The sequence below is a fragment of the Lytechinus pictus genome, chromosome 2 (assembly GCF_037042905.1).
Source record: "Lytechinus pictus isolate F3 Inbred chromosome 2, Lp3.0, whole genome shotgun sequence".
In the NCBI taxonomy this organism is placed as follows: domain Eukaryota; kingdom Metazoa; phylum Echinodermata; class Echinoidea; order Temnopleuroida; family Toxopneustidae; genus Lytechinus; species Lytechinus pictus.
This window is the reverse complement of record NC_087246.1, coordinates 65372717-65394917: the sequence shown is the minus strand read 5'-3', so window position 1 is coordinate 65394917 and position 22201 is coordinate 65372717. Positions and strand designations below refer to the sequence as shown.

Here is a 22201-nt window from a genome sequence, read left to right as displayed (position 1 = left end):
TATCTCCACAATTTCCTTCATGTAGGACAGAGCTCAAAATTTCACTTCCGGATCAGTACTATACAAAAAAATTCAGCTCGTGCTTTGCACTTGCATTATGTTTATTGAGATACACAGCTTGTTCAATTTATGCGGAATCTAAGTTTTGTTCTTTATACAAATACGTGTGAAGTTTTCAAGTCAAAATATCATGAGTTGTCAGCTTGCACTTCTGTACCGACAGTGAACCATTTCCTTCATGTTGGAAAGTGCATAACATGTTCCCTTTTGGGTCTGTAAATCAAATGTTTTGTTTGCGCTCGCATTATGTTTATTATAAGATACACAGCTTGTTCAATTACAGATGCAGAAACTGGGTTTGTTTTAATGTAAAAACCTGTAAAAAGTTTTGGTTTCAAGTCAAAATATAAAAAAAAATTAAGCTCGCGCTTCGCGCTCGCATTATGTATTTTGAGATACACAACTTGTTCATTTACAGATGCAGAAACTGAGTTTGTTTTAATATAAAAACTTGTAAAAATGTTTTCAAGACAAAATATCCCAAATTTTCAGCTCGCGCTTCGCGCTCGCATCATTCAGTGATACCCTTCCTTTTTATGATTCTAAATCTGAGTAAAACTTCAGCTCGCGCTTCGCGTTTGTTTACTGTGTTCTTTATTAAAAATGTGCTTAGCTAGTCCAGTTTTCAGGTCCAATATCTAAAAATTTATCAGCTCGCGCTTTGCGCTCGCTCTATTTGATTAGTGAAAAATATATTCTATTCATGAGTCACTGCAAACAGTTGATTAGCATATCCTTTTTCAGAAAGGTTAATCAAAAGTAGCAGCCAGCGCTCGCATGAATTGTTATACATGTATATGCATATTATTCATGCAAAAATTGCTTAGAACGTCCAGATTTCTGGTCGGAAATCATAATTTCAGCTCGCGCTTCGCGCTCGCATCAATAATGGGGCTTTGTGGCCAAGTGGATTAGTCCTCGGACTTTGAAACAGAGGGTAGTGGGTTCGAATCCCAGCCATGGCGTAATTTCCTTCGGTTTCAATTTGAGCGAAAGAGCATAGCAACCAAATAGTTATAGTAGTATATAGTTTTAAAAAAAAATACAAAACGGATGGATGACCCATATTCAGTTTGTAAACATGACAATACTGTTCTTCCATGTGGTCCAAATGAAAAATATCACAGAGGTTAAGAATGTATTGTAGGTCCATCCACTTCATCTGCTTGTATTAAACCCAAGACCTTGTCATTTTGTTTCACGATAAGGGGGGGGGGGAGAAAGACTTACGATCGGGAAGGGGTCTGTGTTGAAACCCTTGGCGTTGAAACTTATAACCGAGGGAGCGTAACAAACGAGCGAGAAGTTTTCACAAGCAAAAAAAAACGAAACTTTTTTTCTAAACATATAACTTAGTATAAGGTATGAGAGAGCGTGAGAGCCAACTACAGGAGAATGACAAAGATTAAAAGCGATTAATTTTTTTAACGAGTAGGCAAACTCAGGATTATGCTGGTGTTTTAGTCTTCAGTGAAAAAGTGCCTGGTATATTAAATAACTTATTTTGCAATAAAAGGATAACCATGCATACCGGCATAATAAGTGTGTATGATGCTACTCGAGAATGGAAAGTGGAGCAATAAGTGGCTTGTCTGTCAGTAAAGAATACTAAAGGGAGCTCTTAAGATCCTGGTTTGCCTACTCTGCTTCAAAGCCCCCCCCCCCCCCAATTTTTTTTTTTTTTCAATCGAGGAAAGAGGTCAGATCTGACAACTAGTCGATGAAAATGTTGATGAAACGTTCCCCAGGGATAGGATCAAACATTAACCTTTTGTCATTTTATTTCCCGTTTAGATGTGTAGAACAGGAGTATAAACCAACTTATAGGTGTATTCTGGGCAGGAAATAATTACATCTAACTGAGTAGAATAAAACATTCCTGAGCAAAACGCTGAAAATTTCATAAAATCTGATTTCAAATAACAGCGTTATTTTAGTTTACAGTTTTATTATTTTGTGAAAGCCGCCGGGGAAAGCCGTTATATGCACGTCGTTATGAATATGCAATAGTAGGTCTACTTGGGGCTGGTGATGCCCCCCCTCCCCTTTCGCAGTTTCTTATGTTATTACATGAAATCAAATCGTATGTATGGGGTCTTCCTCGTTACAAACAAATAAGTTCCAGCAATGATCGATTACCTTGTATATTCAATCAGTTGCCATTCCATTTTTTCGATCTTGGTGATGGGCAAAATTTGAATAATGTAATTTCATAAAATAAAATAAAATACAACAGAATAAAGTTCATTCGCTTTTTCATTGCATATATTCATGAAGACATGCATTGAACTGTGTCACCAAAATAATACCAAACTTAAAAGTGCCATAACCATAATAAATTTGTTATTCCTTGACTGATTTTGATGAAATTTTCTGTAATTTGATTTTACTCTATCCGTTTAAATCAAATAATTTTATTCTCGGTGTATCCCTTTAAATCGGCTTTGATATGCCTAAGAAGTTATCAACAAAGACTTTTTTTCATAAGATAAGTATAAGTATCCAAATTATTACGTCCTAATATTCTATGATGTATTGATAAATATCATGTTCATATTTCACAATTATAATAGTGAAAATTTGTTTTCTACTTCAAACCAGATCAATTAATTTACAATTAAGCTTAGACATCGGGAAAAATGATGCTTATAGATTTTAGACGGAAATCCACGGAAATCTAAACATTTCTTATGTAAATGCAAAAAACGTAGTTTTTTCAGCCTATTTCGAGGGATAATCATCCTATAAACCTCCTGAAAGGTGTCTTTTTTCTACTTTGAACCCTTTCACACGAAAAAATAATATATCAGGATTATGTTGGAGCCATTTCAGATTCCTACATGAAAAACGTCCTGTGAAATGGCCTGTTTTTCAACTAGGTTGTCATATACGCGACATTTCGCTTAATGTCACATTTTACGATTTGAGGTAGGAAATTAACAACCTTTATGCACTGATTCCGGAATGAAATATTTTGCTGAAGTATTCTTCAAAGTGTTGTCGTTCAGCTGGGCATAACAAAAATGAAAAATCTGAAATTGCCCAAAATGACTTTTGGCGCACTTTTGTTTCGCCCCGGCCCACTATGCGACGGATGTACCAAGCTACCAGTGGCGTAACAGGGGGGGGGGGGCAAGAGCCAAAAATTTCCCGGTCATATCATGGTATGAACAGGATTTTTTATGATTGTGCCCCGAGCATTAGGGCGAAGCTCAATGCGTGATAAGTACCCCCCCCCCCCCCAAAAAAAAAAAGAGGGGGTAGAGCATGGCGCGCGCAGCAAAAAGTTGCTTAATATATAAGTCCCGAGCGAGCGAAGCGAGCGAGAAAAAAAAATCAGCTTTTCATGAGAATCTAACTTTGAGATTGATTTTGACATAGTATTCAGAAAATAACATCATATCTTAAACCTTCCTTTCCTTTTCTTTCATCTTTTCTTTTTAGTTCTCGGTTGTAGAACTTTTGGGGGCCAGTGCTATGCGGATCGGATGCATATCTCGCTAAAACGAATAATGAAAATTATAATCGCGAGAAGCATATTGACTTGAACATTGGATTTTAAGCCCCTTTTGAACAGATAATTTACTTATCTCAGTCAACAGCTACTGCGAGGAATTTTGTATACCTGAAAGATTTATGTTAGTGACAAAAATTATTAGGAGCTAACAGTGAATGGATGAGAAAAATTTAAGGAACAAAAAAGCCGTTTTGGAGCACTTTGCAGCTTTAGTAGGAAGTTTATGACAACATTTACTATACATTTTTTTTTCTTCAAAATTTAGGGGGTGGGGCGAACTCACTGGGGGCAAATGCCCCCCCCCCCCTGTGCCTCCCCCTTGGTGCCACCACTGGTCTGGGACTCTGGGGCGGAGCCCCCGGAACCTCGTGATATTTTTAAACATTGCAGATGACCACTGTTTTATCAAATCGCGGGTATATACATAAACAACACATTAACTTCCATGCAGTTGCAGATAATAAACGACATATTTTGCGGCAGCACAACATAGCGAATGTGTAAAAAATTGTAAAAGTCGCCAGCGAGCGAAGCGAGCCAGAAAATTTTGGCCTTTAAAAATGATTTTGAAATTAAATTCTACTAATGTGATAGTAGCTTTGGACATTTGGCCAAAGTAAACAGGCTTTTACGGTAAATCTAGCCAGCGCAAAGCTTTACTTAGGTTAGGACATAATATCGGGGGATCGATATATCTAGCCCTTGGCTAACTTTACTTTGGCTAAGGATTTTTCCCAGGATTTTTGTCCTGATTGCGACCATTATTGCATAAAATTTAGCAAGCTTATAATAGACGCCATCCAACTTTCTTCCCGTTCTTTATATTTTTTAATGCTCGGCAACACGGTCGTGTTAATAAGTTCTCTTTTTTTCTCGTCCCTTTTATCTATTTTCTGATTTTCTAATTAAGCTTTTGGTTCTACCTTCATTTCCCGTTTTTCTCAACCCTTTCTCCCATTTTCCTGCGATTCTTGCCCGTGCCATTGAGTCAAGTCTTTTGATTTTATACCCCTCTCTTGCTAATCATGCCAATGTATTTGTATTTCAGAATATTTGTACTTCCTCACATGTTCTTCTTTCATTCCTTTTCCCGCTAATCTTCTATTTTCCCTATTTATGTTCTTCCTTTCTTTCCCTTTCTTTTCACTTTTTCTCTTTCCCTTTCCTTTTTTCCCTTTCCTCTTTTTCTTTCTTTCTTTCCCTTTCCCTTTCTCTCTTTCTCTGGTCTCATCTACGAAGAGACACGCGGTGTACTGAAAGTCTTCTAACCTTCTATTTTCCCTATTTATGTTCTCCCTTTCTTTTCACTTTTTCCCTTTCCTTTTTTCCCTTTCCTCTTTTTCTTTCCCTTTCCCTTTCCCTTTCTCTCTTTCTCCATTTTCTCTTTTTCTCGTTTTTTTATTTTCCCGGTGAAATCCGCCAGGGGGGCAGCTTGCCCCCCCCCGCCAGTTACGCCACTGCAAGCTACTGAAATCATTGCATTTGACTGTCAGTGAAAATAATTCGGTGCAAAATCACTCGTGAAAGGCACCCCCAGTCCTCTAAAGCTGTGCCGACACGATTTCTTTGCGAAGGCTGTTTGAAAAAGTAATTTCAGAAATCGTTTTTGGAACATAATTTTTAATGACCATTAAGGCGCAAAAGGATATTAAGTACAAAGACTGAGATATTAGCTCGATATATATCTTTATAAAATACACTCAAAAGACATTATACATGTAGGTTTGTTAAACACGTTTATATGCATGGATCCTATACATAATCCATGGTTTAGATTTAAAACAATATAATTCGTTGGCAAGGATCATGACTTTGTAAACTAAACATTCGCATATGATTGAAAAGAGAAACATATCATGAAATGATCATATTTTACTCTGGAATATCCCCTCCCCTCTGCCCTGCCCCTTCTCTCTTGATCCATTAGGCTTACTCGGCAATGACCCCCCCCCCCCCTCCCGCAAACACATACACACACACTCCAAGTGTGCGCGTATAATCGCCCTTAAGATGCAGTGAAAAGATAATTAGTACACAATATACTTTATCAAAGATAGCTAACAGAATACACCTTCATGGTGTGACTCTAGTCCTTCCAATTCCAATGATTATTTCATTCCCAACAGAGCAAAGAAAATACAAACAATATGAACTGAGGTAATGTATGCATGATATTCCGTGTGAGTAAAAAAAAAATATTTACCAAAATATGTGATGAACACATAAAAATTGTTACAAAATGCTGGAATGTATCCGTTTTATTTCAATTGACTAAAAGTACACGGGAAATGTATGAGAAATGTTTCGCAGGGTAAGTTAACTTTGATTTCGCCCTTTCCCCTTGACACAGCGTAAAAACGGCATTTCTGCGCAAACAGATTTCTGCCAGCTTTACAAAAATGGACAGTGCTCACTCAAGTGTAACATTCTGTCATAACTTTTACGTTCATTGGATAGATGAGACTCAAACCCAAGATTTTATGTGAAAAAATTACCCACATGTTGTATATTTTTTAAATCCCAGGGCTTTTTCAAAGTGTAAACTTTTTTTATACGCACTGTATACATCACAGTAAAAATACCTCCTGATTATTCGAGCGTTAACACATACCACATAAATACGGTATCAAATTATTTGAGAGAAGATACTCTTTCAGGCCATGTATAATAATCATGTGTTTGAGAAATATTTTTTTTCTAAAATTGGGGATTTGTGAGGTGATATATTGCCTTGTAGATAACAAAATACTTGTGAAAAAAATCTGTAGAAATAGAGGGATCCATCGAAAAAGCAAATGCTTGTAGTTTGTTGTAGGACTTGGGAAGCACAAAATGATATCAGAGCAGAACACAGAACAGTAAAAAGTGTAATCAAATCACGGAGGGGGGACAGTCAAATATATTGATGTACACTTGCGTGACCACCCCCCCCCAAAAAAAAAAAAAAAAAAACGCGTTTAAAGGGGTGTTTTTTCAGTTCGCGCGGGCCGCGCGTGCACTCGTTAGGGTATCAAAACACCGATTAAAAAAAGGGGGGTTTTGAAAGACTGGTCAATGGTCAGTCGCAGGGTCAAACGTATTTAGGGTAAGTTTTTTTCCAAAGCTTTTTTTTGTGACTAGCCAAACGTTTTTAGGGTACGCTTTTCCCCCAAGCTTTTTCCTCCCCTTTTTTGAAAAGTGTTCGGGTTCTTCCCGATTGTACAAAACTTCTTTAGGGGCACTAGCGTACCTACGGGGGGGGGGGGGGGGGCAGAGGGGGCCCCTGACGAGTCACTGCCCATGCAAGGGACATATCCCTGCCCCCCCCCCCTGACGAGTCTTGAAGACCTTTTTTGGGGGGCGGACGAGATCCTTTATTTGTGGTTGAAGACCTTTTTTTTTTTTTTTGGGTTGTCAAATTTTTTGGCGGACGAATTTGCCCCCCCCCCCCCCTGTGGAAAATCCTAGGTACGCCACTGTTTAGGGGTCATGCTGGCGACAGCTTGTTTGGGGCTAAAATGTGTAAATGAAGCCCGCGAAAAACTTGTTTTTAGGGGGTTATTTTGTACACAGAGAAAAACTCGTTAAGTGGGTGTTTGGAAATAATTTGGTCACGCATGTGAACAGCAATATATTTTATTGCCCCCCCCCCCCCACCCCCGAATAAAACAAACAGACCGACAAACAAAACATACACCAGTGAGCTAAATCATCGCACTTTGTTCGATCGGCAAATCTAAAACTTCACATAATTTAATATTCACCAATCAGAACGCAGCATTCTTATTTATTAATCTTTGGTGACAGCCTCCCCCCCCCAAAAAAAAAAAAACGAGTTACAAACAAGTCTCCAAGCTCAAAATAATTCGATTATGAAGATAATCATCTCTAAATATATTACATTTCCAAACATTGCTTGTAAATTTGCTAGCTATTGCACATTCGATTTTGATTACTGTGACTTCAAATAATAGAAATATTGATAACCAGGCGAATGCATTCCTCTGTGACATTTTTTTGTTTCTAACTGGCAAACAGATATGGTACGGCGATTGTCTTGAAGGCAATTCAAACAAGATGGAATGATGTTTAAAAGCAAGCAGAAAAAAAACCCAGAATAGTAGATTGATTAAAAAATGATTAAAATCGGAAGAATGTTTTGTTTTGTTATGTTTTTAATTAAGCCAATACCTGTAACATGTCTAAGAGTTGTAAAAAATATTTGCTTTCCGAAAATTATGTAGACATAGTCTCAACTCCTTATGAAAGTCTAAATCCGTCCCTGAACTAAATCAAATAAATCCTGAGTAAAAATAACCCAAATTCTGAACGTGATTTAATAACCGCCTTGATCACCAAAAACGGCTCGGATACGTGCGTTGTTTGGATTGGTCAATGATTTGATGACGTCAGGTAGCTGTTGGACTATCTCCTGCCATAGCACGTCCGATGATAAATACATTGCGATCTGTTCGACAATGAAAATAAATCAGACAGACATGTAGACTCTTGAAAATGTTGGGCAACATTTTACTGTCCACGCAAAAATTGACTAAAACTTTATCCAATTGTGGGTAGTTTTAAACAAATAATGTGTGCTTTGGGTGAAAACTACACAGTATTGATGATAAATTTTTAACCAATTGTTGTGTGGACAGTATGTTGCCCAACATTTTAAGAGTGTAAAATCATGTGAACTCATTCCTAAACGGAAGAGTGGTATAGAGAATAATCCAGAATTAATATGGCCACCTACACACAATCTATTCTATCTATCCGCTTTATATTTATATCATTTTATTGATGTGATTTATATTCTCTTCTGCATACATTCATATCATTCGTATAATACATTTTTCACAACATAACAAACAAAACCATTCATTACTGGTTTTGGCATGAATCATAGATAAACTCTAATAAAATATATCATTCCAAACAAAAATCATCTACTACCAAATTATCATAACATTTACAATAAACGGGAGGACTATCATCATAAGCAGATCGCTTGAAAAAAATGACAACCCCAGATCTTATTATTGATTAATATACATTTACACAGCGGAATGGGTATATTTTTATATGAAAAAAATCACTTCAAAATGAAGATGGAGATTATAAGGATGACAATGACAATGTTAGATAAAGGCCATGGGGATGATGATAGTCATGATGGAGATATTGGTGACGATTAGGTCAAAAGAAGAATGATTTCATGATCAACTGAAACATTGTTGCAGAAATTTTACTTCAAATATTCTGATAACGTTTTCCTTAAATGAGTAAAGAGACGATATCCTCTTGATAGACACTGGTTAAGAGTTCTATAAATCAGGACCATATGGTATCTTATGAATATCTGCGCAATAAACAATTGAGGGTTGATTAAATGAAAATCCGGGTAGGGTATAATGTGTTCATAGTATAAAATTGTGGAATGAAGGTGCATGGTAGAGTGAGAGTCTTTAGTTTGTAGAATAATGGATTTGTGTGTGATGATAAAATTGCGAATCAATACAAATTCGAATTCTCTATTATAAGTACATGTATATAGTATTAATTCTAGTTTTGCATAGGTTGCCTAAACTATAATTGCAGTACGATAAATGAATTGTTTAGTTTGACAAGGGTAGTATGTGAAATTATGTTTTTCAATTTGTATGTAGTACACTGACGCGACGTTTTTTGATATACTATGCGGAAGACCAACATGACTGTGTCAGTCAAGCTGAATGTAGGCAATCCAACGTATATTATTGTATATGCTTTTCAATACGATATAAATCGATAAATATATTACTACTACTACTACTACTACTACTACTACTACTACTACTACTACTACTACTACTACTACTATACTATACTACTACTACTACTAGTAGTACTTCTACTACTACTACTAGTAGTACTTCTACTACTACTACTACTTCTTCTATACTACTACTACTACTACTTCTAATACTACTACTACTACTACTACTACTACTACTACTACTACTACTACTATACAACGTATATGTTCATTCCAATTTATATTTTCAGCTATTGTGACACCTTTGCTTCTTTTTTTTCTAGAGCAATGTTATGTATGTTTATATTGTAGGTAAATTCAGTGATATATGAATTTGTTAAGTGAAAGCTTATTACATATACGACAAAGATATTTTGGCAATTCACGAATTATTGTATCTACAAATGTTGTTTTAGCTTTTGTGTGAACAAAAAGATAATTGTGCCAACTGCAAATAATACAAATGATAAGAAAATATATTAGTCAAGTCCTTAATATGTAAGTAAAGGGTCTTGAATCGATCCGTGAGGAGCTCTGCATTTTACTGACTGAAACTGAGAAGAATTATTTCAGGTCTGGTAATTGATCTGTATGTAATTTTTCTGTATCGTAACAGTATGATGATGGTGGAAATGGTGATGAGATGAAGAAATGGTTAAGTCTATAAACACTATTATATGCATCGGCGGATCCAGGGGGGTGGCGCAGGGGGCCGGACAAGAATAATCAGCGCTATTTGGTTATGAATCGGCGCAAGTCAAGAAAAATTGACACTACCAGAGTCTTAACCGGCGCCAATCAAGGATAATCAGCGCCACCTAAATCTAAATCGGCGCCGGACAAGAATAATCGGCGCCATCTGGTTATAAATCGGCGCAAGTCAAGAAAAATCGACACTGCCAGAACCGGCGTCAATCAAGGATAATCAGCGCCACCTAAATCTAAATCGGCGCTGGACAAGAATAATCGGCGCCATTCGGTTATAAATCGGCGCTGCTAGAGGCTTAACCGGCGCAGATCAAGAACAATCAGCTCCACATCTAAATCGGCGCCGGGCAAGAATAATCAGCGCTATTTGGTTATAAATCGGCGCCAGTCAAGAAAAAAATCGGCACTGCCAGAGTCTTAACCGGCGCCAATCCAGGCGCCAATCAAGGATATTCAGCGCCACCTAAATCTAAATCGGCGCCATCTGGTAATAAATCGGCGCCGGTAAAGAAAAATCGACGCTGCTTGAGTTCTTAACCGGCGCCGATCAAGAATAATCAGCTCCACCTAAATCCAAATCGGCGCCAGTCAAGCATAATCGGCGCCTCCTGGTTCTAAATCGGCGCCAGTCGATTATTAATTGCCGCTGCCTGAATCTTACGTGACGTCTGTAAAAATAATCAGCACTACTTGTTTGAATCGGTGCCGGTCAAGACAAATCGGCGCTGCCTTTGTCTTAACCGGCGCCACCTAAATTTAAATCGGCGCCGGTCAAGAATGATCAGCGTCCCCTAGTTCCAATAAATAGGCGCCGGTAGAATAATGAAGAATGGCCTATTGCCAACCAAATCTAGATCGTCGCCGGTCAGGAATGATCAGCGGCACCTAGCTGGTTATACATTTTATTGTTGAATGGTCATAATGAATAACAAAGCTTATCGCATGCCCTTACAGAGTGGACTAGGGCAGTTGCCCACAGATGTCATGAAATCTTTAATTTGTTATTTTAAGAAATCCAAGAATCATACAAAAGTGTAGAGCAAATCCTTTAATTTTGATCTTATTTTCCAACGCTTTAGTAAAAAAAGGTCAGTCACTTTTCTTCTTTACACATTCCACATTGTGCCACCTCTATGGCCTTTAGTGTAAGACAGCTACTCTAATGTTTTATGAAGATGATTCGATATTTTATTCCAAAACGTTGCTTATACCGGGAGTGTATAATTACGCAACCATGCAGACGTATATTCGTTAGACCTTAAACCACTAAATATCATTTTCAATGTGTAAATACAGTTTGTCATTACCTTTGTTTTAACGTTTAAATGTTTACGCCACAAAATTTGATTTATTTTCATCTTCCATTAAGTTAAATATTATTCATCAGATCACTCAGGAAGAAGTTTAAAACAAAGATAACGATACCTATAAAACTGGTGAACTTTTTCCAAAGCTCTGTCTTGAAAGAGCTCTTTCTGAATTCAACTCATAAGCATTATATCCAGTTTCATCAAAGTAATTAGATAAAAATTACTCATCATTACAAATTGCATTAGATTTAGTGAAAAGCATCACAATATATAATTCTGTATATAGGCCTAAACATCATGTACATGAAAATTGAATGAAATTATATAAACCTGGGTCGGTGATGTATTACAAATGATTCACGATGACTTGTAGTATCATTGTATATGCAGTGGCGTCGATCCGGGGGGGGGGGGGGCAGGGGGCGATCGCCCCACCAATGAAAATATTTGGTTTGGGAGGCAAACATATCGTTTTGCCCTCCCCCAATAGTTCCGCATGTGCAAAAATAAAATAAGATGGTAATGTTACACAGAAATCAGCAAGTGAGATAAAGCTACACAACTCGTTCTTTATTTAAAATCGTGCAAATTGTCCGCTTTACAGATTGGAATATAAACATTTTCAGCTCGCGCTTCGCGCTCGCATCATTTCTGTAGCAAAACCCCATACTTTTCATGATTAAATATATGTGAATAGAATGTCCCGTTTTCAGTTCTAATCAAAAGAACTCCCGCTTCGATTTGCAATAATCTTTTATTGGATATAATCTTGTTCTCTATTAAAAACGTCCATTAAACTGTCATTTTTTCAGATCGAAATATCAAAATTTTATGCTCGCGCTTCGCGCTCGCATCTATTTTTTTTAGATACTCATCATAATCATTGCTAACAAAATGCATAGAATATAAACCTTTCTGGTCAGAATATAAAGAAATTTTAGCCCGCCCTCGGCACTCGCGTTATCTGTGTAGTGAGATATGTATCCTTCTCATGAGTTACGACAAACAGTCCTAAACAGGCACCTTTTTCCTTTTTAAAGGTCAGTATACTATAAAAATTTCAGCTCGCGCTTCGCGCTCGCATTAATTTGTTGGTGAGATATGTGTCTCTATCTCATGAGTCATACAGATATATATATATGTATATATATATATATATATATATATATATATGTATGTATATATATATATATATATATATGAATATATATATATATATATACACCTTTTTCAACATTTTATTTTATGGCGCCGGTGAAGTGCAAAAATTTGTGCGCCGCTCGGCAGTGCGCCCCCCCTTTCGCAAAAAGCTGGATCCGCCTATGATATGACACCTAGATAGATCCTTGTGATTTAATTGGTTGTTTGAAATCGTTCATTCAGCCCATTTTGCGATGACGTCATCAAGTGCAATTTTGGATCCATACGATTTTGTCCATTGCACGCGCGCGTCCGAGACTGCAGCTCATGCAGGCACCAACAGTGCGCATGTTGTAATGACGTATCAACAGACCGAACTCGCACTGCATGAGCATGTTTTGCATCGAAATTCATAAATTTCTTATGAAAAAAAAATCAATTTTTAGGCGTCATATAAACCAAATAATGAATTTTTATGAGTGCAATGGACAGAATACTTCATTCGGTGAAAGATGAAATAATGATCCATTCAACTCGGCTACGCCTCGTTGAATGGATCATTTAATCTTTCACCTCATGAAGTATTCTGTTCATTGCACTCATAAACATTTATTATTTGTATGATAAAGGATGAATGTAAAATAGATGCTGCTGCTGATAACTCTCAGTATGTTTAACCTTTATGAGTATAGGTGTGCGAATTAATGCTCCTGGGCCCCGACTTACAAAGAGTTACGAATGATCCATTCAATCGTAAGTCTATGGAAATCCATCAGTGTCATATTTTTTTATACAGAAAATTTGCAAAATGTCCTTTGTAAGCAATGGAGAACACACCAAATTGTCAAGAAATCAATGAATTTATGGATATGCATTCATATATAGATTTTTTTTAAATAAACATGAGTTTTATATGTTGACTTTGCTGGCTTTCCATAGTTGCAATTGATTGGATCAATCGTAACTCTTTGTAAGACGGGGCCCAAATATTTCGGGGTGGTTGTCTATCTACACGGTATAAAATACAATTCTCAATATTATTAGCAGCTAACAAGTGAAGCCGTATAATTCTAATAAAAATTGTATTAAAAATAAACATCAATTCAAAATAAATCAAGCAGAACACCAATGTAAGATTCAAAGCTAAAAGATCCAGATCATCACATCATCCACATCACTATTTTTTCATTAAATATTAATTCACCTGACTTGGATGAAACCCATCTACTGGTTCGATTAGCTGCCACGTTTCCCCTCCCATAGCCTTCCACTTGTCCACAACTATATAGAAAAGAATGACATGGTGAGAAAGAAGTCAATTATAGAATAATATAGGCAACCTCGAGCCATAGGCCTACTTTCTACGAACCAGAGGCCTATCATTAAGTTCAGGTCGGCCCTTGTGAGAGGGAAGGTACCCCCCCCCCCCCAGTCCAACATAAAGGAAGATTCACAAACTTCACATTTACCCCCCCCCCCTCCACTTCAGAATAGTAGCTGAGTGGATTGGCGCTGGGGGAGGGGGTTAATGTCACTTCTGTGAGTCTCGATTCTTTAAGCATGTTAAGTTGGGCTGTGACATGTTTGGGGAAAAGCTACCCTCTCACACTGGGGGCCAAACTGGGATCATCCAGCACCTACTCACCGTCCAATACGCGATTCTTATACGGGTCACGAGTCTTCCATGCTGACTAAAAGCTACTATTTTTTGCCCATGCGTCTATGGTGAGCCGTATGCCCAGTAATTCCGATGCACAGTGATTTTCAGGGATAAAGTGTTTATTGGAATTTGTGGGCAAATGGCGCGCCATAAGCGTCATCTAACCCACGAGCAAACAACAGAGCCATCCAGCCCACGAGTCATATCCGTTCAGTCCACCAGACAATGCAAAGACCTACGAAACAGCTCGGATGGCAAACAACCAATGCCGGACTATCCGAGATATCCACCTATCGTGAGCCAGACAGCACGAGCTAGACAAGATAGGGACTAGTTCGTGCTCTACGACCTATTTGGTCTAGCTCCTGTATATATATAGGCCCCTGAATATCTTGTCAATATATCATTTATCATTAACAAATTATTCTATCATATTTGTCTTTATCTATTTCATCTAATTCATTTATCATAATTTTGTTGGACGGAATATAGCAAATAATTATTGTTTTTAAAGTTAGGATAATAAGTAAATTAATAATACCTCTTTGAAAATCATATTCGATGAATTTTACTTCAAAATTGTTTGCGTTATAGGAGCTGGCTACTTGCTGTAGAGCTCTACTCAAATTTGCTGCCCTCTGGAAGTAAAAGATATAAATGATTAAAGGGAAAATGAATTAAAATGAATTTAAAAACATAAAATTGCAGGGAAAATACATTTTGTGAAAAGAAAAAAAAACATTGGATGCCAATCATGTCTTGGTTTTTATAAAATCAAGTATCGCTTTGTCATCAATAAAATTTAAGTGACAATGTGCCTGTCACTTAACATGGCATGCTCTGTAAATGAGAAATTTTTCGTGACTTGAATACTTCAAGGAGAGGGAAGAGAAGTATTTTGCGATTTTGCATGAAATTAATTTTGGGCGGGATGCCTACCAAAATGAAAATAACTATACTTTTTTTCGAACAATACCACTTCCCGTAAGTGGAATGGGCTGAAAATTTCATGATACAATCTTTGTCTGTAGCTTTCTGAAATGCAATAAATTTATAACATTGTTCAAAATACCCTTTTAAAAAAGAAAAATGCTAAACATTACCGATAGAGGGTAGACCATCAAAAATAATATTCAAATAAAAAAAAAATATATAGCTTCAACATACACTCCCTCAACTTTCGTAAGAAACTATTATGTAAAAAAACAAAACAATACTTTTTTTTTTAAGTGTGGACTTCTCCATTAAAAGAAAAAAAAAACCTTTCAAAAATTATTGTTTAATTCTAAATAACAGTAGTTGCGTAAAACTCAAGTCTGGCGCTCTGGAGAGTATAGACTTGACGCTTTGCATAGTTTCCTGTATAGCCAGTATTGTGGATAATATCAATGTTGAAGGACAAAACAGTGTACCTCAGATGTGAAGTTGCGCAAAGACTCGTTGGAGGACATCCATCCATTGCAGGGCGAAACCTCCAGGCAACTCAGGTAGTTGTATACATCCGGGTACTTGACATCATGGCGCCATTGACCGATCGGATGTACACGGTTCTTGAGGGTATCGTAGAGTATTCGACCATCTGCGAGACCGGTGGCGATAACGTAGCTACCGTTCGGGAGTTTAGTATCCTGCGGGAGAGGGACAGGGATATTGGAAGAAGAAAAATAATGAGAAAATGTTAGGGGAACGGAGGACAACGAATACAGAAGTTAAATGGTTGAAATGCTATGATATAAGAATAATGACAAAATGATATGAATGTTTAATTTTAATGAACAGAGGTGATTGGGATCAGAATTATTGAATATATTATTTAACACCAAAACTCTTACAGTCAACATTATCTTACGAACAGCTATATGAAACGCCCCCTTGTGACAGAATCTATATTCTACATTGAAACGACAGATATCAATGAATCTAGAGAACTTGAAGGTAGGGATGTAATCGAGGCATGATTTTGCCGGCCTTGGTCTCGGTCCGATTTATTTGTACAAAGTCTATAGGAGAAGGTTTTTTTCTCTTTCTCCAGCGGCCCCGTGAGTCCAAAGAACCGACCTTGATTGCATCCAAACTAGAAGGATAACTATATCTCGAAAGATGAAATTATTGAAAGATTCAATCAGTCGTCAATGAATTGAAAATCAACACAAAATAAAGTTGAACAGAGTTAATCAATATTAAAGAATCAATAAATTATTGAATGATTATTATTATGTCATAGTACGGTGTATGCAGGCTTCTCGTTTTCTTACCAAATATTTCAGTGTTGATAAAAAGTTGCTCTTCATCTGTTCTGTGGTAGTCATATGGTTGATGGTGTCATTATGTCTTCATGGGAAAATAATTTGGGGTTATTAATATTGAATGTAAACCACGTGGCATATTACAAAATTGCGTATCATACTATTAGCAATATTCCCTGCTAATAGGGACACTATAGCTCATTATTATTAAGGATAGATAATTCATGTGAAGAGAAATGAATGATTTATCTGATATTTATCATTCAAAAAGTTTATTATTGTCACAGTTTCATGTTTCCTTTTATCTAGTAACAACAAACCTACATATTCTATAATTTGAAAAAGTGCAGTGGGATTTTTTTCATCTGAGGATAGATTGGCAATTACTATTTTTTCCGAGTGGCAATTATTCTGTAGGCATTTTATTTTAACATAATTCGCATTATATCCAAAACATGTTTGGTTTCATTATGTTATTTGAACCAATCACTATCCAAATTTTATTCCATGTATACTGATACATTTTTTCTTCAGTCATTTGAAAAAAAAATCCCCTTTTCACTTTAATCAGTTAATAGATAGAGTTTTCAAATAATTAGAACTGCAAATTGTGTACTTAAATACCATGAAATATTCCATTGACCATTCATAATGTACTGTGAAGAAAGAATGATAACACGTGTCAAGTGACATACCCATTACATACGTCATTGCCAATCACGCTGTAGATAACCATAGCTGGATGATCATATGACTGATCACGGCTAAATCTGTGAGATTAATAAATGGAGTCTTCAAATTAGTTGAGCAAAAAACCCTCATGGCTGTATATACACAGCGGGGAAGGGGGACAGTCGCCCCCCCCCGAAACTGTTAGAATTACATTTTTACTGAAATTTCATGCCCATTATTCATAAAAAATACAGTAAAAACAAAGAAGGTGACAATATAAATACGACGCAAGAGGGAGGTAGACTCGATAAAATTATAGATAAGATGTAGTTTATCAATAAGGGGTGGATGAATAGTATATGGCGACGGCAAGGGAACGAACTGTTCTTTGAAAGAGGTTTCGTCCCTAGCTGGTCTTCTGGAATAAAATATCTCATTGGTGTCAGATGATGGGGGATATAATATTTCTGCAGGAAACTTTCAGCACAAAAGACACTGAAGGTGGATGGAAGGCTGATTGGAAGGGGGAAATGTTTTTCAGTCATGGGAGTAACCACAGTAGGGGAGTTATCATAATGTTTAAATCAAAGGTTGATTTTCTCAAAGAAAAAATTATCATTGATAAAGAAGGACGATATGTTATAATTAAAGGAAAGTGTCAAGGTAAAAAGATTATATTGGGCAGTGTATATTTCCCCACAGGGAATAAAGAAAACTCACAATGCAATTTTCTGTCTGATTTAGACAAAATTTTATCTTCTGTAGTTAGTCAAGAATATTCTCTTATTGTTGGAGGGGATTTTAATATTGCTATGAATCGAAACTTAGACTAAATGGGTGGAAATAATATTTCGAAACATAGATATAAAGATTCATTGGTGGATTTTCTTGATAGGCTAAATCTAATTGATGTGTGGCGGAAGCGGCATCCTAACAAAAAAGAATTTACCTTCAAACAAAATAATCCCTTCGTTCAGAGCAGATTAGATTATATTTTTATCTCCTCGAAATTAGAAAAAGACGTGAAAAGTTCAGACATTTTACCCTCTATCACTCCTGACCATGCTGGAGTTCAGGTCGAGTTTAATAATTAAGTCGAAAGTTTTGCATATGGGAGATCGTACTGGAAGTTTAACAGCAGTTTATGCTCTGATAAAGATTTTGTAGACGGGGTAAAGATGAAGATTTCTGAAATAGAAAGAATATGGCGGGACCAAATAACAAGCAAGACTAAATTTTGGGAATTTATGAAAATGAAGTTAAGAGAATATATAATGGCATTTTCCCGTGAAAGAGCAAAACTCAGAAAAAATCACATTGAAAAATTACAAAAAGAAATTAAAGATTTAGAATATCGCTTGAAGATCACTTTTCATATTGACATCCAAAACGAAATTGAATTTAAAAAAGAGGAACTAGATAAACTTTTCGACTATTCTTGTCAAGGTCTAAAGGTCCGCTTAAGCGCCCAATGGTCTGAAGAAGGAGAAAGAAATTCACAGTTATACTAAATAGGTTCATTATTGCGGACTGAAATAATCGCTAGAGGGTATTCATTTGTCTCGCAATCTACTATGGTCAACAAGGAGTGATCACGAATTTCCTTGTTGACCATAGTAGATTGCGAGACAAATGAATACCCTCTAGCGATTAAATTCAGTTCTTTGAACAATTACTTAAATCCGATAAAAGGAGAAGTGCGATTAAGGAGATTTATAATGAAAATCAGGAAACGGTGCGAGATTGCAAAGGTATTATAAAAATCATTCGGGAGTTTTATAAAGATTTATATGCATGTAAAAATCTTGAAACTAGTGATGATATTGAAAATATGCTTTTTAGTGATTTACCCAAATTGAGTAAAGAACAAATTTTGTGAATATCCAATAACACATGAAGAATGTTTTCAGGCTTTAAAGGAAATGAAATGAAATAAATCGCCTGGTAATGATGGTTTTACCGCAGAGTTCTACTTTACATTTTGGCCACTTTTAGGGAAAATCATAGTTGAAGCTTTCAATGAGAGTTTTGAAGTTAAAATGTTGTCAAATTCGCAGAGACATGGGGTAATTACTCTAATTGAAAAAGAAGGCAAAAATCCTTTGCACATGAAAAACTACAGGCCGATAACTCTTTTGAATGTAGATTATAAAATTTTGTCAAAAGTGTTAGCGACAAGGGTGAAAGGAAATATTATTCATTGCGATCAAGTGGGTTATGTCAAAGATCGTAATATTGGGGAAGCAGTTCGGTTAATTGATGATATATTTTTCAGTCTTTGTATCAACCCTTAGGTTTTTTAATCGCAGTAGATTTTAAAAAGGCATTCGATTGTATCTCTCATAAACTGTTATTCAAAACTTTAGAACATTTCGGGTTTGGGAAAAATCTGTGTTCTTGGGTCAAAACTCTTTATAATAATGTTAGTAGTTGCGTGTTGAACGGGGGGCATTCTACGGGATATTTTGAAGTTAATAGAGGAGTAAGGCAGGGGGATCCACTCTCTCCATATCTATTTATCATAGCGATTGAATTATTAGCTCATTATATTAGGAGAGATGTTAATATTAAAGGGATAGGATTTAGGAAACGGGAAATAAAACAAGTTTTGTATGCAGACGACATTACATTGTTTTTAAAAGATATGAACTCGATCCATAGAGTAAAGAAAATATTCTCAGATTTTGAAAATTTAAGTGGATTGAAGATCAATATGGATAAAACAAACTTTTTATGGTTGGGAGAAGAAAGAGATAGACCTGGTTTACCACTTCTTGGACATTGGTTAGAACATATTAAAATCTTAGGGGTATATTTCGCACGGGATTGTAAAGTCAAAGATGACTTGAACTATAAAAAACTTATTGGTTGGTGGAAGCAAAGAGATCTTACGATGTATGGTAAAATAAAACTTTTGAAAATGTATGCATTTTCAAAATTAAATTATGTTTCATCTCTGATGACAGTCCCAAAGGACGTTTTTAAGGAAATAGAAAAAAATTCTTTTAATTTTATTTGGGGAGGAAGAGAGAATAAAACGCAAGGTTCTATATAAAGACTATTCTGTTGGAGGACTGAGAGCTCTAAATTTTGAGGTCTTTGTTAAGACCCAACGAATAATGTGGATTAAACGTTTGCTAGATCATGTAGATGGAGGGAAAAGTTCGGGTTGGAAAGCAACCTTCGAATATTTTTTTTAGCTCTTTAGGTGGTCGAATCATATTTCTGTGTGATTATGATAGGAGTAGAATGAATTTGAAAGGTATACCATTATTTTACATAGATATGCTGAAGGCATGGCACGAATTGGATAAGTGTAGACATTTTGGAGGGAAAAGTTATCCCATTATTTTTAATAACAATCGTATATGCCTCAATAATAAGACCTTTTTTATTGAATTATTTCAGACAGGTATAGTTAAGGTCTCGGATATAATAGTTGGAGGTCATTTAAGACCAGTTTCATACTGGTATAATCTGAAATTTTCATCTGAAAACTTGCTCAAAATTCAAAATATATTTTCAGTAATAAAAGAAGAGTGGATACAAGGTGATTTTATGGAAATGGATACAGACAACTTTGAAATTCAATTGATGATATGTGGGCATGTTCAGATACTATGTGATATAAAATCTAGACGAATGTATGACCACTTCATTGAAAATTTTCAAATTGATTATGTATTTCATGTTACAGATGGGCAATCCGAATATGATTTGGGAATGGGGGAACTGAAAGAAGTATTTCTGAGACTGAAATGTGCAATGCTATGCAATAAACACAGATAATTTCAATACAAACAATTACAAGGGGATGTGTACACGAAAAGGGAACTTTTTAAATTTGATTTTGAGACAGATAATTTGTGTTCCTTTTGTAAACAAAGAAGTTGAGTCTTACCAACATTTATTTTTTTCATTGTCCTGAAGTTAAGCGATTATGGGAAGAGATGAGTAAAATATTTCAACTGAATGAACTTGGCAGTGACAGTTGGAAAACAATTTTCATGGGGATATCTGGAAACACTACAAGAGTAGCTTTAATAAACTGTATTATATTCTTAATTAAGTATATTATTTTTAGTTCAAGAAAACAGGGAATATTGCCAACCGTACATAAAGTGACACATTTGGTTAAAGAGTATAGAGATACGGAATATCAAATAGCGTTTAAAGGGGAATCCAGCCTTGGCCATAAAATGTTGTGTTGGGAAGGAGAAAAATAAATTAAACAGAATGGTGAAAGTTTGAAAGAAATCGGACAAGCAATAAGAAAGTTATGGCTGCTTTAAAATTGAGATCACTAATACTATGTAGATTTCAAATTGGCAACTGGGTAAGTAAATTATGACAAGGGGCAAGGACAACTTTCCCATAGGCCAAGTACTTTATTATCAGGGATTTGTGGTTTTCTCCTAAGAACCCAACCCCCTAGCTGGGGCAGTAATCTAAATATAACCCAGGTAGTATATTGTTTTATGTCCTAATGAAAGAAAAATATAATTTGAAATAAAACTTTTGGGGAAAATGACATTTTAGCCATAATATGTATTGGAGTACATGGAAGAGTAGTCCTTGCCTTACATCACTATGACATCCCATATGCGGCCAATTTGAAGTCTCCATGGGTATAGTGATTACCAATATTTACAACTTTTAAAAATTCATAACTTTCTTGTTGTTTGTCCAATATTGTTCAAACTTTCACCTATCAACTTGTCTGATTTTTCTTTTCCTTATAAAAACAAGTTTTTATTTGGGTTGGATTCCCCTTTAAAAAGGGGAAGCTGGGGGTGCACTTAAGGAAATGGGAACAAATCAATGCATACCTTTCTTAATACTATGGATGTATTGGTTGCTTCATTTTGTTTCTGTTTTGTTTTGTTTATTTGTTCAAATACAGATAGTTGTACCAGAGCAGGATGCATCGTGTGTGGGTGTACGTGTATAGATGGATGTGTGAGTTTTGTGACGGGGAAGAGGGGGGGGGGGGGGAGCTGTGGGTGGTGGTGAGTTGAAGTGAGCTTGTGTGAGTGTCTGGGGAGAGAGATGAGGGGGGAGGGGGTATGGGGGTAAGGTGGGTGTGTAGGGACGTTTTAGGATAATAACCTT

The 22201-nt window shown here is 36.2% G+C and overlaps 1 protein-coding gene across 1 annotated transcript in view; it reads right to left on the bottom strand.

Moving 5' to 3' along the window:
* Positions 1-7261: 7261 nt before the first annotated feature.
* LOC129253785 (acyloxyacyl hydrolase-like) overlaps positions 7262-22201 on the bottom strand; it is a 30492-nt gene continuing 15552 nt past the window's right edge. The window contains exons 14-19 of the mRNA XM_054892213.2: positions 17113-17187; positions 16427-16502; positions 15584-15799; positions 14713-14809; positions 13716-13792; positions 7262-8024 (exon numbers count right to left, since the gene is read on the bottom strand). Coding sequence (XP_054748188.2) covers positions 7893-8024; positions 13716-13792; positions 14713-14809; positions 15584-15799; positions 16427-16502; positions 17113-17187 — 673 coding nt within the window. The 3' untranslated portion in view covers positions 7262-7892. The remainder of the gene's footprint in view (positions 8025-13715; positions 13793-14712; positions 14810-15583; positions 15800-16426; positions 16503-17112; positions 17188-22201) is intronic.